Source organism: Neltuma alba, unplaced genomic scaffold (assembly GCF_004799145.2).
Source record: "Neltuma alba isolate B1F8T4 unplaced genomic scaffold, ASM479914v2 tig00010583_pilon, whole genome shotgun sequence".
Lineage (NCBI taxonomy): Eukaryota > Viridiplantae > Streptophyta > Magnoliopsida > Fabales > Fabaceae > Neltuma > Neltuma alba.
In genome coordinates, this window is record NW_021635448.1 from 113,466 (window position 1) to 129,654 (window position 16,189).

Here is a 16,189-nt window from a genome sequence, read left to right on the forward strand (position 1 = left end):
AAGTCCATCATTTGGTCAAAATTTTGTATGGTCAAACTTTGCTCTTAAAAAATCAACTTTTTTCCTTCTCATGTCAAAACTTAACCAAATAAAGCCATGACCATTCCAATATAATCCAGCCACATAATACAGCATATAATAAGTCATATGTCATAATTTATAACCCTTCAAAGTCATCCAACACAGTCATAAATATTACAAAGTTTATACATAATGTTCAATATAAATTCAATATAATTTGATGACATGTTTTCTTCATGTAAACATCACCTCCTTGCCTTTGGTCACACTACTTAAGAGTCGTATTGGTTGCTCATACATAGAGAGGAATGAGACTTCATAAAAATCTTAGCAGCAAATAAATTACAACAATAATGTTAAACATGCAAGATATATTACAATCAATTCCATAAAACATTTCTCTACCTCTTTGCCATATAAAAACCATATCAAATCATTCCAAGTCAATTAATTAATGCATTATACCAAAGCATATCATACAAACAAATCAACCACATTACCATCAAACAATTTCAAAAACCATGTGGCATGTATTCAAAGGGTTGTATCATGTAATAACCAAGCAAGTTAACATTAAAATTGTAAATTCTATGCTACCTCTTTCTAGTCCAAGAATTTTGGCCTCTTTGATTCGTTGTTGTTCCTCCTTGTTCTATTGCTCAATGCCTATCAACCCATGCATAAATACATGCCAAATTATCAACCATAACACATGATACTATTAGGTATCAACATAAATCTATAAGCCTCTTTTCTTTGACTTTTTTACTTTAATTTTCATCTTTGTTTCCATCAATATCTTGGGCCATTCCTATACAATTTTTCATATAGAATCCAAATATCAACTTGGTTTTGTCAAAATCAAACTCCTCTCTATCCATATGAACTTGGTCGAATTGAATATAATTTAGGGTTAGATTTTCATTTTTGATTTCAATGTTTTTAAACATTTTTTCTTGACATATTCCCACATAAAAACACATTCTAAACTCATTGAAATCATCAAATTAAACTGAAACAATTCCTAACCCCATGAACTAAGTGTAAGGAATTGAATGACACGCAGCGGAAAATAACTTTAAAATTTTCCAATCCTTTGCCCGGATCTACCGATTGTGTTTAAGTCAAGTAGTAAGAGGTGTTACCTGTAGTATTCGAATCGTTGGTGGCTTAGGGATTCCGACGTTTGGGATGCCTATGCTCTCCTTTTTTTTTGTGAGAAGTCGACAACTCAGATCGGCTTCCTCTACCGGTATCCACACGAACAACGTTCCCATCACGAACGACGTGCTAACGCCTCTTGTCCTTCTAGGGTTTTTTTTTGAGAATTCGTCCTCACCTTTCTCTCTTTTGGCCGTTTCTTATCTGCAAACCTTTTGCACTCACTTCACTAAACCCTAGCCCTTAATATCAAATATATAGGATACTATGGGTATTATGAAGGATATTGGATTTCAGAATTAATCCTAAATTAATTCCAAAATTAATACAATATCATATATTGCATAATCTGATAAGAAATTAATCAAACAAATACGGTTTATATTAAATCCGTCCCTACAGATTTAATTCACCTATTCATTTAATTCAAAATAAAGATATGATGGAATTATATTTGATTTATTCTAATAAATCAAATTTGAGATATTATAAGATATCATATCAATCTAAATTTCAAATTTAAAAGTGATAGAGATTTAATTTATCCTTATAAATCAAATCTTATAAATATCTCTTATATCATATTATATATATATACGCGAATTTATATATATATACACACGTCCACCCTAGATTATTCATTGAATCTAGACATATCTTAGATTCAATGAATCTGGACATCATAGCTCGTGTTGGGCTATTTTGTGTGCGACCCTGTAGGCCCATATGAAGTTGGCAGTGAGCCATTTACTATAATGACTCACAAGTCGTAAGCGGTCTCTAGCAAGACATCATGACTACCCAAATCATATGAGGATCGATGAACGATGTAACCTTTCATACAACCATATCACGTCCCTTTGTCACACAACATTTTGGTCATGGATGAGGCATGGAGAACGTCATCCTCCTATTCCTAACTGTTACTTTCTCGATCCCTGAGTAGTCTGAGTATAGAAATGGAACTACCTTTCCATTATAGTATGGCCATACATTTCTCAGACTCACTCATCGAGGGGACCGGTAATATCTCTCTATGAATGTGAGGGACAAATTCCATCTTGACCATTCACATCCCTCTATATGAAAAACCACTAAGCCTGAACATAGTCTTTATGATCACTCGATCAAAAGTGACTTTTGACTAGGTCAAAGCTGAGCGTTTCTCATGTAGGAATCCATGATGATCTCAGGTCAAAGGGCATAGTGACATGGTTTGTATATGAGAGAAGCTTGTACTCTTACATGTGCCTATGACTTTGATTTATATCTCTATACATCTTCAAAGTCATACTGGTTTTATTTCATCTCTGCTCCTACATAGATGACCGACCAAGGACATTTAGGATAAAATCATAAGTTATCCAAGGATAGTCATCACAGTAAACATGCAAATAATATGATAACATAATTAAGAAATTCATAAATCAACAATGTTCATAACACAATGATTGGCCCTTAGGGCACAATTTCCAACACTAAGCTTGGTTGAATCAATGTAATAATTAGGGAACTTAGAATTTCTTCTAAAAATCAATCCAACCATCAATCAAGCAAGCTATTCCAAGCTCTAAATCATAGTTTCTATCCTTCCCTAGCCATTTCTTATTATTTCAAAATTTTGACAACATATTACCTTGGGATTTTGTCACTAAATTTCACTTGAAACAAGTTAGAAACATAGTCAAATTAAAGCATGAACATACCTTGATTCTTGCTTGAAATTTTTGGGCTATTTTCAACGTGTTCTTGGCCTCCTAAACTCAGTTTTTTTGCAGCAAAAGCTCTCCCCTTCAAGTGTTCGAAAATCAAAAATTGAAAGTGTAAGAGGGGTATTTATAGACCTCAAAGTGGCCTCCTCTTCCTTCTAAGTATCTCTTAAAAATCTGAGATATTATAGCCATGTGGACACCTTAGATACTGTAGAAATATAAGAGTATACAAGTGTCCCTTAAGGGATAAGATTTTAGATAAAATCATGTAATATTTTACATTATTTTATTCCATAACCATGTGCACCACTTGGGCCACAAAAATACTGTTCATTCCTTGTCCAAAATAATGTCTAATGGGCTAGAGAAAGAAGGAAGAAGTATCACTTTGCATCTCTAAACATTTTTCCACCCGATTTTGCCGTGTTAGCTAAAATCCCTTTCTAATTTCCAAAAATATTTCTAGACCTCCAAAAATTCATTTCCTCCCATCAAAAATCATATTTTAATATAGAAAAGTCTCCTAAAAAATTTCAAAATTTATCTCAACCTCTAGCTATTTATTTTGAATTTTCTCTAAAATTTGGCTTTACAAATAAGATTTCGGTAATAAATGTTCTAAAATTGATTCATGTACTTTTAGGCCATGAAACAATTTTATAAACTCAAATAAATCCTCAAATAAGTGTTTCATATTTTTCTAGAATTATTGAGGCCTCCACATTTTAAAATAATTATTTTGGGCTAATTTTCTATTGCTTTTCTCGAAAAACCTCTGCTTACAGAAAATTCTTTAATAAATTATTTTCATGCCATTTCCACCTTTAGGGTCTCAAATAGGGTTTCAAAACCTCTAATTTACCTTTTTACCATTTTCTAAGAATTTTCTGAAATTTTTGTCTAATTTTTCCAAAAATATTAATCCAAAAGTTATCTCACCTCTGAGTCTACTTCACTACTTGAACATTTGTCTAATTTATTATTCACATTTCCAGGGTCAAAATTGGCAGGAAGTGACACAAACAGTGACCCTAGAGAGTCAAGAAAAAGGGTTAAGGGAAACTAGGAAGTGTTTGATGTTGAATTATGTAGTGATATGGAATGCCTTGGTGCATGATTAATAGGCATTGAGCAAGAGCAAGAAGAGTGCCAAGATGAAAAGCTAAGAGGCAAGAGGACAAGCTCAAAGAGAGGTAGTTAGAACTTTCAATTTTGATGTTAACTTTTCATTGTTTGTTTGCTATTTGTTTTAATGCCATAATGTGATATAGCTTACTAATTTGAAATATATTGAACTCTATGCATTTTATGTCTTTGCTATGTCATTGTTGAGTTAATTATAGCATGTTACTTTGCTTGTTTACCATGACATGAATATTGCAAGAAAGCATGTTGATATCTAGAAACATAGCATAACCTACTTTACATGGTTGACATTATTATTGTGGTTTTATGTTATTGAGATTTCCCCCGAAATCTTATCCCTATTATGTCCAAATTTTTCACACCTGGGAATTGGAAGTACTAGAGGAAAAGGGAAGGATGTAGCCTTGGATTGAAGAAGCGTGTACTATGTCATACTTTTATATGACTTTAAACCTTTCAAGCTTTAAACCTTTCATATGAATGTGGGTGTATGACATAATGACCTTATTATGTTGTAAATTATTGCTAGAATATGTTGAGATGATGTTATGCATAAAAATTATTGGCATGGGTTGACATGACATGTACTTCCAAGTAATGACTCACAAAAAAGGACAAAAAGGACCAAATAAGAGCCAAAGTTGACGATCACATGAATTTAAGTAAATGGTAGAGTTTGGTCACAAAATTTGGTAGGTTGATAGATCTCATTTTAAGCTATAAAATGAGTGGTAGGACATTAAAATTAGAATTTTGTATAGAAAGTACATCTACCCAAAATTAGTAGGACATTAAAATTAGAATTTTGTATAGAAAGTACATCTACCCAAAATTAGGCATAAATTCTAAAAAATTGAAAAATGTCCAAATGAACAGTGCAATTTGACATTAAATTTGGATACGATTGAGAAGGTAATGAGACTAATAAGCATTTTTCTCTTGTAGACCATTAAAAGAGCTTCAAATAAAATTTGGAACTACTTCATTTCGATATTTCTGGATTTAGTTATGATTTTTTAAAGTTTGCCAAAATTTTGGAAGTTGCTGTAAATAGTAACCTGAAAACAATTCTTGAAAACTAAGGGCTTGTTTGGTTTCTTATTTTAAAAACAAGTTTTTGTTTTTAAAAATAGAAAAAAAAATTTGTTTGGTAAGTTGTTTTTAGTTGATTGTTTTAAAAAACAGAAAAAGTAACATGTTTTTAAAAACCAGAAAACCAAAACAACTTTTATATGTTTTCCTGTTTTTGTTTTTGTTTTTTATTTTTTGTTTTGAAAAGTTTTGAGAAATCTTCTTCTCTTCTCACCTACTATCCACTACTGATTATTATAAACGACAATTATCACCTACCAAGTGTGGTTTTCTATGCGTTTTTTTTTCAAACATGATTTTTTTAAAATTATTACCCAAACAAATTCTTTTGTTTTTTGTTTTCAAAACTTGTTAAAATTGTTTTGAGAACAAGAAAACAAAGAACAAAAACAAACAAGCCCTAAATTTTCAAGCCTTGTGGCCAACATATGTGGTTCTAAATGCTTTCATTTGATGCACTTTTGGGTATAAAGTTAAGATGTTACACAAAGTGCTATAGATTTTTCTTGTCATGCCATTTAAAAGCATCCATGGTGTTCTTTTACCAAAAAAACCATTACAAAAGTGATGTGACTTTTGGTTATCTAATCATAGGATCAACAATATTATGGCTTCTAGCCATTCAATAAAATGAAATTAAAATAATACTATAATAAAATAAATTCAAATTCATATTTAAATATAAATAACAAATAAATCCAAATATAAATAACATTATATAATCATATATATAATATTGTGACATAATATGAACCTGATAGATATATGTAAACAAACAATATAACAAGAAGTATTGAAAAATAAATAAAATAAATAACACAATATCACAATGGGAGATAACAAAATTAAAATGTATAAAAAAAATAAATTAATAAATAACATAAAAGAATAACATAATATACAACAAACGTTTAGAAAATGTAAAATTACACATGATAATATGATAAAAAGAATAATTTGGTAAGGGGAAGTTAATAGAGAGAGTTATTATATACTATAAGAATATATCAATTTACAAAAATATACCTTACATCTTCAGAGCAAATTCGTGCTGATAATGTGTCATAAAATAGAGGAAATATAAGGGATTGAGATGAGAGGGATGTAGAAGATATATAAGAGAGAATTGGAGGAGGAATATTGAGGAATCCTTTATTGATTTCAAGTTTATAATAACTTAGTACATACTCACTATTTATAGACTACAAGTACTTAAATTCTTTTCAAGAGTTATAATAAAGCATAAATCTATATAATTGTAGGATGTATAACATTTAGAGGTTGAGTATTAATCATAGAAAACTCCTCAGAAGCCATTTATGTTATTGATTATAGGTTTTAAGTGTGAAATCCCAAAAGACGACTCTTAGAAGGTTATGGGCGTCCATACATAATCTGGCAATATTTATAACAAGTTCATATTTTCACTCTTTTTATCGCGTCATTTTCCAGTCTCCTTCAAAAGTGCATTGAAATACACAAGGGAAAAAGCCGAGTGAAAACGGATCATTTCCGACCCGACCCTGACCCACCACTCCTCCCCGCCTCCCTTAATCATTTCAGTTTTCACGCGGCGCCGCACAGATCCTCACAGAGTCACTCCGCCACCGAAGTGGTCGACTGAGGACGTCCTTCACCCACTGTTCTTCGCGCATCGTGCTCTCCGGTGACGTTTTCTAGCTCCTCAGCAGTTAACTAATGCGTGCCTCGTGCTCTTAGCCTTTCAGCTTGTCCTCCTTGCAGCCCTCGGCTTGTGTTTGGACACGCGCTCTAATATCCTAGCCACTGGCGCTGCCAATCACTGAAAACGTTGGAGAATTCCCCAAAACCTGGGCGCTTAGCAGTGAAGGGTGAGAATGCTCAAGGTCTCTGTAACTTCAACTTCCAGTGTTCAATCGCCCCAAGGATTTTTAGAGAAGTCAACTTATGGCCTGGACAAGTGGAGCTTTTTTGTATTCTGGCCTTCTCCAGCCTCAGGTATGTTTGCTTCCATGTCTATTCCCCTTTCTGTATTTGATGCTGTATTACTTGTCACTCTATCTTTAAAAAAAAAAAAAAATTTGTGCTTGATAGGAAAATCTCGAACTTCCATTCAATGTTCTGTTCGATTCCGTCCTTGCATTGATATACACAAGGTATGCCAATCTCAAGTTTGTCAAAGTTTTATTATACTCTACAGTTGTTTTGGGGAAAAAAGAATCATAACTGCTGTGGTTCCAATTGCTTCTGCGTCATTATTTATTTCAATAATAATAGCACACGAACAGAGAAATAACTTGTATAGATATGACCGGCTATTGGATAAATTTATCTGGTTTACGTGTTTACGGCAGGGAAAAGTCAAACAAATTGTTGGATCAACCCTCCATGATTTAAAGGGGGACGGGTCTAATCCTGTAACCAATTTTGAATCTGACAAATCAGCAGCAGAGTTTGCTAATCTTTATAAAGAAGATGGGCTTACTGGTGGTCATGTAGTTATGCTCGGAGCGGATCCTTTAAGCAAAGTTGCTGCCTTAGAGGCATTACATGCTTACCCCGGTACTATTTTTAATTTGTTGGTATTTACTTGTCTTGTGTGCGCGCATCTTTTTATTGTTTGTATTTTTAAAAAGGAAGGGGTTTTTTTTTTTTTTTTGGGAGGGGGGGGGTGTTACTGCCAATTAGGGACTTAGTGGGAAGTTGTGGACGGTACTACAAAGTAAAGTTAAAATTGGCCATCGTAATCTTTGTTTTGGGTTTTTGATAAATGAAACTAGAAATGCTAGATGGATGAAATGGAAAGGAAGGAAGAAGGAACTGCTAAACTATGTCAAATGCAGGACATAAAATTAGATGGCCGACATCTAGTTGTTTATGTAGGGTTAGTTTGTTTAAGATAAAAATAAAGTGATTTTCGTTAAGCCAAAATTAGGAAGTTGTTGAGAGAATCTGAAGCTAAATATGAGGGCTTTTTTTTTTTTATTGGGGTGGGGGGGATTATATTTTCAGGTTATATTGACGAGCATAAGCTGAAAGCAAACTTTCCAACACATCCCTCATGTTTAGTTTAAGATTCTTTCTCACCAACTCCCATGTTTAGTTTAATTAAAATTATTTCTTAAAAAAAAAAAAAAATCTTAAGCAAATGTGCCCTTTGACCATTTATTTTTTAGCTTGGATTTCCACCTAATACATCAGTCAGCCACGATATCGAGTGTATTCTGTGCTGACTTCATGCTGATGTTTCATGACATAACATGGGAGAAAGTCTCTTGTTATGTTGACCATGCGGACTGCCTGCTTCAAGCGTGTTGACCATGTGGACTGCTGCTTTGAAAGTTATTTGCATTGCCTTTGTTCTTTGTAGTTGATGACGTGCTAAAAAGTTACAGATTTTTCTTTGCTGAGCTGCACTTACTGTGTGGAAGACTGGTAACTTGCAGGCGGTCTCCAAGTTGGAGGTGGAATGAATTCTGACAATTGTTTGAGTTACATTGAGGAAGGAGCAAGCCACGTCATTGTCACATCTGTATATTTTTCCTTCCTCTTTTTTTTTCTGCTCAGCTTTTTAACTCAATACCAACAGATGTCTGGGCCAAATGTTTATAGTTACAAACTTGATACTTCAATTCATTTGAAATGACTTTTCCAATATATAAGACAGGTCTAGGCCTGTAACCATGAAGGACATATTTCCTTATTTTATATTTATTAATGCTTCAGCCTAGAGCATTAGAATAAAATCACGTATTTGTTCAGTAGTGAGAAAGGAAAATTACTTTCCATTCTCCATTGCATAACTTTTCCTCCATTATAATATTTGGAAAAGGGAATAACATTAAAACAAGAATAAAAAAGAGCCTCCAGTCTTGATTGATGCAAATACACGTTAGTTTAAAATAACTACTAGTAGAGCAGCGATACTTGGTAGGGAATGAAGTTATTTGATTTCTGTTTTCACAGTATGTATTTAACAATGGACAAATGGATCTTGAGAGGCTCAAAGATCTTGTACGAATTGTTGGAAGAAAGAGGCTTGTGTTGGACCTCAGTTGCAGGAAAAAGGTACAAATAGATTTGTTAGCATTAAATAGTAGATTGTATCCTAGAAAAATTAACTTGGGAAGAAGGATTGGACGTTAATGTACAGCATAGCTCTAGTAATCTGAAATCTAAATAGGAATGTTCTTGTGGACAAGTACTTTAATATTCAGCTGAAGGGATACAACTTTCAAGAGGAATTGATAGGAAATATGGAAGCTTTTATTCTAGAAGATGATTTTGCTTTTGAATTTTCTTATATTTAGTTTTTCTTAGTATGAAAGAAACTTTAGATTATTTTGTTACTGCTTCTTGAAAGTCAACATTTACTGCTTGTTACTTTAGTAGCTTGCTTCATACGAAGGAAAAATAGCTAACTTCATGAGGAGGAAATCTCCTTCTATAAATACTTTGCTGCCATTTGTAAGAGGCAGACTTTTGATGAATGAAAATTGCTATCTGATATCTCCCCCTCTCCCTGCGTCTATCTCTTCCTCTCTTGTTTCTCTCGATGTCTTCCCCCCATTTCCCTCTGTTCTGCTTCGCCCTCTCTCCCATATTCACTCTGTTTTTCTATCACCTTCACTTAAATCATTTCAGTTTGCATTATTAGTCCAAGGGTGTGTGAGTATGTGTTGCATCAGCAATCCTATGATCTGGGGGATGAGAGGTTATTTCCTTAGAGGAAATTGTTGCACATTTACATTTTAAGAATTAAAACAGTTTTAGATGTCACGAATGTTACACACATGGAGATGCATATACATATACATAGACACACGCACACGCACACGCACACGGGCGCGCTCAGACACATATTCTTGTGTATGCTCGCATCTGAAGGTCCTTAGAATTCTATGATTTTAAATTTTTTTTATCATTTCAGTTTTTCCATTTTTTGGTATTTGTGGCTTCTGATGTTCAGGAAGGTAAATATGCAGTTGTCACTGACAGATGGCAGAAATTTAGCGATGTGACTCTTAATGCTGAAGTATTGCAATTTCTTGCCAACTTTGCTGATGAATTTCTGGTTCATGGCGTTGATGTTGAAGGGAAAAAGTAAGTGAACATTTTTCATGTCTTCAGCTAGAATTAATAAGGGTGGAGAATTCTATCATCACAGAGGCTCCTACTTTCCTAGAGCAAATCTATTTGACAGGCAGTTTTGGTACAAGAATCATATACAAATGATATAAAGTGGTCTCACATTTTTCTGCTGTCAATTCGTACGACAAAGTAAAATGTAAACACCTTTTATGCGTGGATAGAAATGCTGTTGATGTTAATTGATTGATTGCTTATTGTAGGTTGGGGATTGATGAAGAGCTTGTGGCTTTGCTTGGCAAGCATTCACCGGTTGGTAACAATCCTCAGCTACTTTAATTTTTTTAGCTGTTTTATTTATCCTGCATCAATGTATTTAAATAGCCTGGATTATTAAAAGCAAAGAAATTGGAACATCAATTATTGATGATTAGAACAAGAAAAGAATTTTAAAATGTGGTACTACATAGAAATTTCATTATGCTCTGCCATTAAAGCTATATTAAATGTACATCTTATTGATACATTCTGGTTGTTAGATTCCTGTCACCTACGCTGGTGGTGTTACTGAAATGGCCGATCTGGAGAGGATAAAAATGGCTGGACTGGGACGTGTGGATGTCACAGTGGGAAGTGCGTTGGATATTTTTGGGGGTAACTTAGCATATAAAGATGTTGTGGCTTGGCATGCCCAGCAACAGGCCTCAATGGTTTAAGGGTGGCAGAGTGCGATCTGGGATTATATGTAATTGATTCTCTTTATTTTGCCATCCAAGGATATTTTTCATCAGTTCATCTGGACCTTGAATCTAAACACTTGCTTTTTCATTGCTCTCGTTCCTGCATCAACATCGACCATCACCTGTTCCTCAGGTTTTATTGTGATAATTATCAGCCAATTTACCTAGTTATGAAGTACAATAAATACAATGCAATTTTTAATTGCAATCATGCCTTCAAAGAGGCTAATGCTTGTGCCAAGTGGTTGTTAGCCTACTGTGCTCATCAAATTTGTGTTACCGTTTTTGGGGCGAGTAATCTCTTGGACAGAGATGCGGAGACATACTAATGCTGTTAGCAAGTGATCTCTAGGTCTTTACTTCTTTTATTAGAAATAAATAAATAAATATGATGCAGCAAGACCTCTCTTTACCCCTTCTTTTTATCTTTTGGAGTACTGACTCGGAATTTGTGTATACTAGTCCAAGACATCCCTATATCTTAAGCACTAACCTGTGAACATCCACAATCGCGAGAGCTACGGTTCATATTAAATTGCTAGTGTTTACACTTTGGTCATGTTATGTTGTGTTTTCTACGTTATTGACTAATTTCATAACAGAATGGTCTATATATGAAGCTTTATCTGCTTTAATGACTAGCTTCATAACAGATTGGGCCATTTTTCGGGTTTGAGTGGTCCTTTTTGGAGCTACATGAGCTACGTTAAGATTTGATTACTTTTCTTGGCATGCTACTCTCATACTCTTTTGTCTTTTAAAGCTTTAAATAGAACTTAAAACTATTTTGTTTCGATTTCTTTAGAATCAGTTATGATTTTTTAAATTGGTCAAATTTTTACGGTTATATGAATAGTAACCTGAGAAGAAATATTTTGAAATTTAAAATTTACTAATTTAAGGACTTAATGAATGGTTTCATTTGTTTTTATTTGATATAAAAATTGGGTTTAAAACTAACTGATAGGTTTTATCTACTTTGAGGTTCAATCCGCTATCTCTAGACCATCACTAAGTTCTGTTTAGAACAATGGAGATCCATACTTTCTGCCATATAAAGCCTCATACGGAACTATCTATATACTGGAGTAATGATTATTGTTATAGGTGAATTCTGTCAATGGCAATTACTCATCCTAGTTTCTTTGAAGTCCAAGACACAGGCTCTAAGCATATCTTCCAGTGACTGGATGGTTTGCTCTGTTTGCCTGTCTGTTTGCAGATGTTATTTATGCTAAAACTTAGGGTTGTGCCCATCGTTTTGTGCAAAACTTTCTAGAATCTAGATATAAACTGAGGATCTCGATCAGATACAATATTCTTTGTACCTTATGTAATCATACAATCTCTTTGATGTACAACCTTGCTAACTTCTCCGGCGGATAATTAACCTTCATTGCCATAAAATGGTTTTTGGAAGAAAATACACCTAGGGTTCTATATGCTCAATTCGGCCAGCTACTGTTCATAGGGCAGGAAATTGTTTTAGCTTGATTTGATGATTCCAATGGGTTTAAAACATTTTTTTTGTAGGGGTATACTATTGGAAAGTGCGTAAAATCATTGAAATCAAAAATAGAATTTTTGGAAGATTATACCCCCTATTCAACCAAGACGAATTCAAGGAGAAAAAGTTTGATTTTCAAAAATCTGTTTTCATATTTGAATTCCTCATGAAAAATTGTGTAAGAATGAGTCATGAAGTTATTGATTCAAAAGGAAGAATTATTTTGTTAAAAATCAAAGAAAAAGGGGGAAATTGTTAAGTTAAAGATAAAGTGCTATGTTTAAGTTGTTTGGTTATTAATATAGCCTATGTTATGCTTGAATTAATAGGCTTTGTGAGGAGGAATGAAAGAGAATCATTGTCCCTTGAGAAGACCAAGTTAACCAAGTGATAAAAGGTAGCTTTGAATTATAATTTGATTGTATATCTTGCTTGTGTAATGTGATTTGTTATTTACTCGGATTGAGGAACTTGTATTGTGACCTTAGTTGGTTGGATACCCTTGGTTTATGTATTGGCGAAATGCATTGAATTGTGTTAATGTGGAAGTATTGATGTTCCTCTCCTAGCATGAGACTAAGCATGATTTTATATGACTTGAGGATGTCTTGAAGTTCTATAACATGTTACATTGTAACTTGCTTAATTTACATGATAATTGTAATTCAAATGCTATTGAGATTTTTATGAATTCTCATTCCTCCTATATTAAATTATGTCTTAAATAGGAAGTGGCTCCTTCATGGATCAAGACAAGGAATTGGTGTTAGGATGAAAGGGCTTTGTGAATGTTATATTATTTTAGAATGTCATGTAATTTGCTAACACACTTTATGTTGAGTTTGTAATGAATTATGAATGGTAATATGTGGTAAACTATATTTGTATAACTTGGATGGTACAATGTAAAAGGATGAGGAAAAGGAAAAAGGGAAATAAAATTAAAGAAAAATGTAATTTGGAGATAAAATTGCCTAAGTTAGGGGTAAATTTGTGACACATAAAATAATAAGAAAATAATGGAACTTGAACTTGAGATTTTACAGGCAAATAGATCTCATTGTTAGCTTTAAATCAAGTAGTAAACCATCTAATTTGGAGTTGTGTGCTAAGAGTTATGCCCTTCAAAAGTTGGGCTAAAATCCTGGAAATTCAAAAATTGACCATATGAACAGTGCACCTTGTCAACTTTTCTGGTGCTGTTCTAGATGGTATTGAGTCTAATAAATATTTTTTTTCTATAGAAATCTTAGCAAGATTCATGTAAAAATTGGAGTCATCCCATTTTATTTTTTCTAGAATAAGTTATGAATTTTCAAAGTTGGCCCAAATTCAGATGAATAGTGTACAAACAGAATAAAATGTGAAATTTTGAAACTGAAATTTTTCGCTCAGAAACATTTGGAAATGCATTATAATAGTTTTAATTGATGTATAATGGGGTAATAAAGGAAGTGTTATGTCATAAGCCTATATGTTTCATGACAAATGCATGATGATTTTCAAACATGTCATTATGTAATAAAGATATTAAGTTGCAAGCATGTTATGAATGCCAAGCTTGCCATATATATTTGGGTAGTTATTATTTGCTATTGAGATTCTCCTAAATCTCACCCTCTCATAACTAACCATAATAGGTTTTATGAGCAAGGAAGAGGATTGGCAAGGTATGGAATCAAGAAGAGAAGAATTTAAGAAATGATATGTTACGTTATATTATATCATGTTATGTAACCCTTATGATGATATGTGTAATGCACATGCCTCTAATATTATGTAAAGAGAAAAGATGAGAATGGCCTGGGATGTGTACTATATGCCTGCAAAAATTCATGGCTTAATTCGTTCATTTGATAGGTCAAACTGGAGCTCGAAACTGATTACTCCAGGACCTACGTTTTTCTCTTCACTTTTTCTTGCTTTAATACTTTTTATTACTTTGACATGCATAACTTGGGCTTACTCTTTCCCATTCATTCTCATACATTTCTGTTCATGCCATAGACATTCTAATCAATCACATTGCATCGTTGGCATCCATAAACATAATTTATATAATATGAGAACTATACATTGAACATTAGTCTCACTCGTTAACATCAATAATTCTCCACTTTCTTCTCATTCCTTCTCATGTTCTTTTTCATGCAATCATTGCCCATCGTACTTGAACTAAATGGTTGGTTAGAGAGGGGTGAGATTCGGAGGAATCTTAGTAGCAAACAATATCATATTAATTATGCTAGATGAATGCTAATACATTATATGTAACTTGCTTATTCTCTTGTTAATTAGTGACATATTAGCATGCTTAATGCTACCTACTTAATGCATGGCCATTAATTTGATCAAGTTTTACTGCATTAATTCATGTCTAATTGCATGTTATTAGAGGGATTAATTGGCTTCAAATGCATGTCTTGATATGAATTGTGAGTTTGATTTCTTATTAAGCACTTTGTAGGGGCAAAATTGTCATTTTTGCTTCTTTTTAATTAATCATTTTTTATGAAATTGAATTGGATATTACAAGTGCTTAATTTGATTTTTAGGTCTAAGTCAAAGTTGGGAACATCTCCAAAGGACCTGAGTTCAAGAAAATTATAGTTAAGGGCCAACAAGTTACATAAACTCCACGAAAGGGCCAACTAAATGCAGCTGTGCATTTTACATATTCAATCGTGAAGGAATGGCATGTTAGTCGTGATGAAATCGCACAGACACAAAATCAGGTTTTAAGCTTCAGATTTCAATTTTTTGAAAGAAAACCCACGAGCCAGCTATAATACTTCATCTAAACACTCCCATTTTTGTCTCATAGGGTTCTTTAAGGGTTCTTGAGGTTCCCCTATTGATTCCTACCATTTACACTCCATTTCCACTTCATTCTATCACTTTTCTGCGTCATCCATCATCTATCTTCATCTGTTATGGCTGGTGCTGTGATTTCAAAGCTTATAGGAGCTGCATTTGAAGTCAGGAGAGACTAGAACGTGTTTCCTTGAGGAGTTTTGATGAAGGCCTGAGATTGGGACTTAATTTGGGGAGTTTATTTCATCTTTTCCATTACTTTAATAGCATTTCAGTTGTTCTTAGTTAGAATTTTTGTTTTGTTGTTAGAGTTGAACCTCACTGTTATAATCTTTTCATTTTGGATTGGATTCTGAGAGTTTATGCTTTGGTATTTGTGTTGTAATGAGAATCCTACATTTAGTCATGTGAATATTAGTTGATGATCAATCTAATTTTGGTTTTGATTAAATGTGGTGTCCTGCTAGCATAATTGGTTATTGTGTTGAAGCTGTTAATACCATTGCATTAATCTCACCAAGTGTGCATTCATGAGAGTGGTTCGTTTTGTTGTGACTCTTGGGGTCAAAGGTTTCATTAACATACTAATTTACCTAAGTTTGAAAGGTTTTCCAAGCTAGCTAAGATTGGTTTTGAAGTAAACTCCCAACATATTTTGAAGTGATAAAGGCTTAATCAAGTCTCCAAGGGGCATTTTTATCAATTAAGTTTACAAACTATCTATTTAATTATTTTCTTTCATTACTTTCTTAATTCATTTAAAAAGACCAAAAAGACTTTACTTCTTTCACACTTTGATTTCATTGCAACTTAGTTTCAGTTTCACACACCTCCAAATTTTAATTCCTTTTGCATGGTTTTGTCACTTAAATTATATAGGAATAATTCAGGCTCCTCGAAGTGAACATGACTCGGATTGTGCCTTTGTA

At 33.3% G+C, this 16,189-nt stretch overlaps 1 protein-coding gene across 1 annotated transcript; it reads left to right on the forward strand.

Annotated features, from left to right (window-relative positions):
* The first annotated feature begins 6,704 nt into the window (after positions 1–6,704).
* LOC114757236 (1-(5-phosphoribosyl)-5-[(5-phosphoribosylamino)methylideneamino] imidazole-4-carboxamide isomerase, chloroplastic) lies at positions 6,705–11,147 on the forward strand. The gene is made up of 8 exons (XM_028946228.1): positions 6,705–7,109; positions 7,206–7,267; positions 7,466–7,673; positions 8,558–8,643; positions 9,078–9,179; positions 10,081–10,214; positions 10,463–10,511; positions 10,739–11,147. Exons 1-8 carry the CDS (start codon positions 6,989–6,991, stop codon positions 10,913–10,915), a joined length of 939 nt encoding a protein of 312 aa, XP_028802061.1. The 5' UTR covers positions 6,705–6,988; the 3' UTR covers positions 10,916–11,147.
* The last annotated feature ends 5,042 nt before the right edge of the window (positions 11,148–16,189 follow it).

Bases quoted from the DNA above. Each gene is read 5' to 3' on its own strand.
- LOC114757236 (XM_028946228.1), top strand. From the start codon at position 6,989: ATGCTCAAGGTCTCTGTAACTTCAACTTCCAGTGTTCAATCGCCCCAA. The intron at 7,110-7,205 runs GTATGTTTGCTT...TGTGCTTGATAG, and splicing joins CTGGCCTTCTCCAGCCTCAG to GAAAATCTCGAACTTCCATT. The intron at 9,180-10,080 runs GTACAAATAGAT...TCTGATGTTCAG, and splicing joins ACCTCAGTTGCAGGAAAAAG to GAAGGTAAATATGCAGTTGT.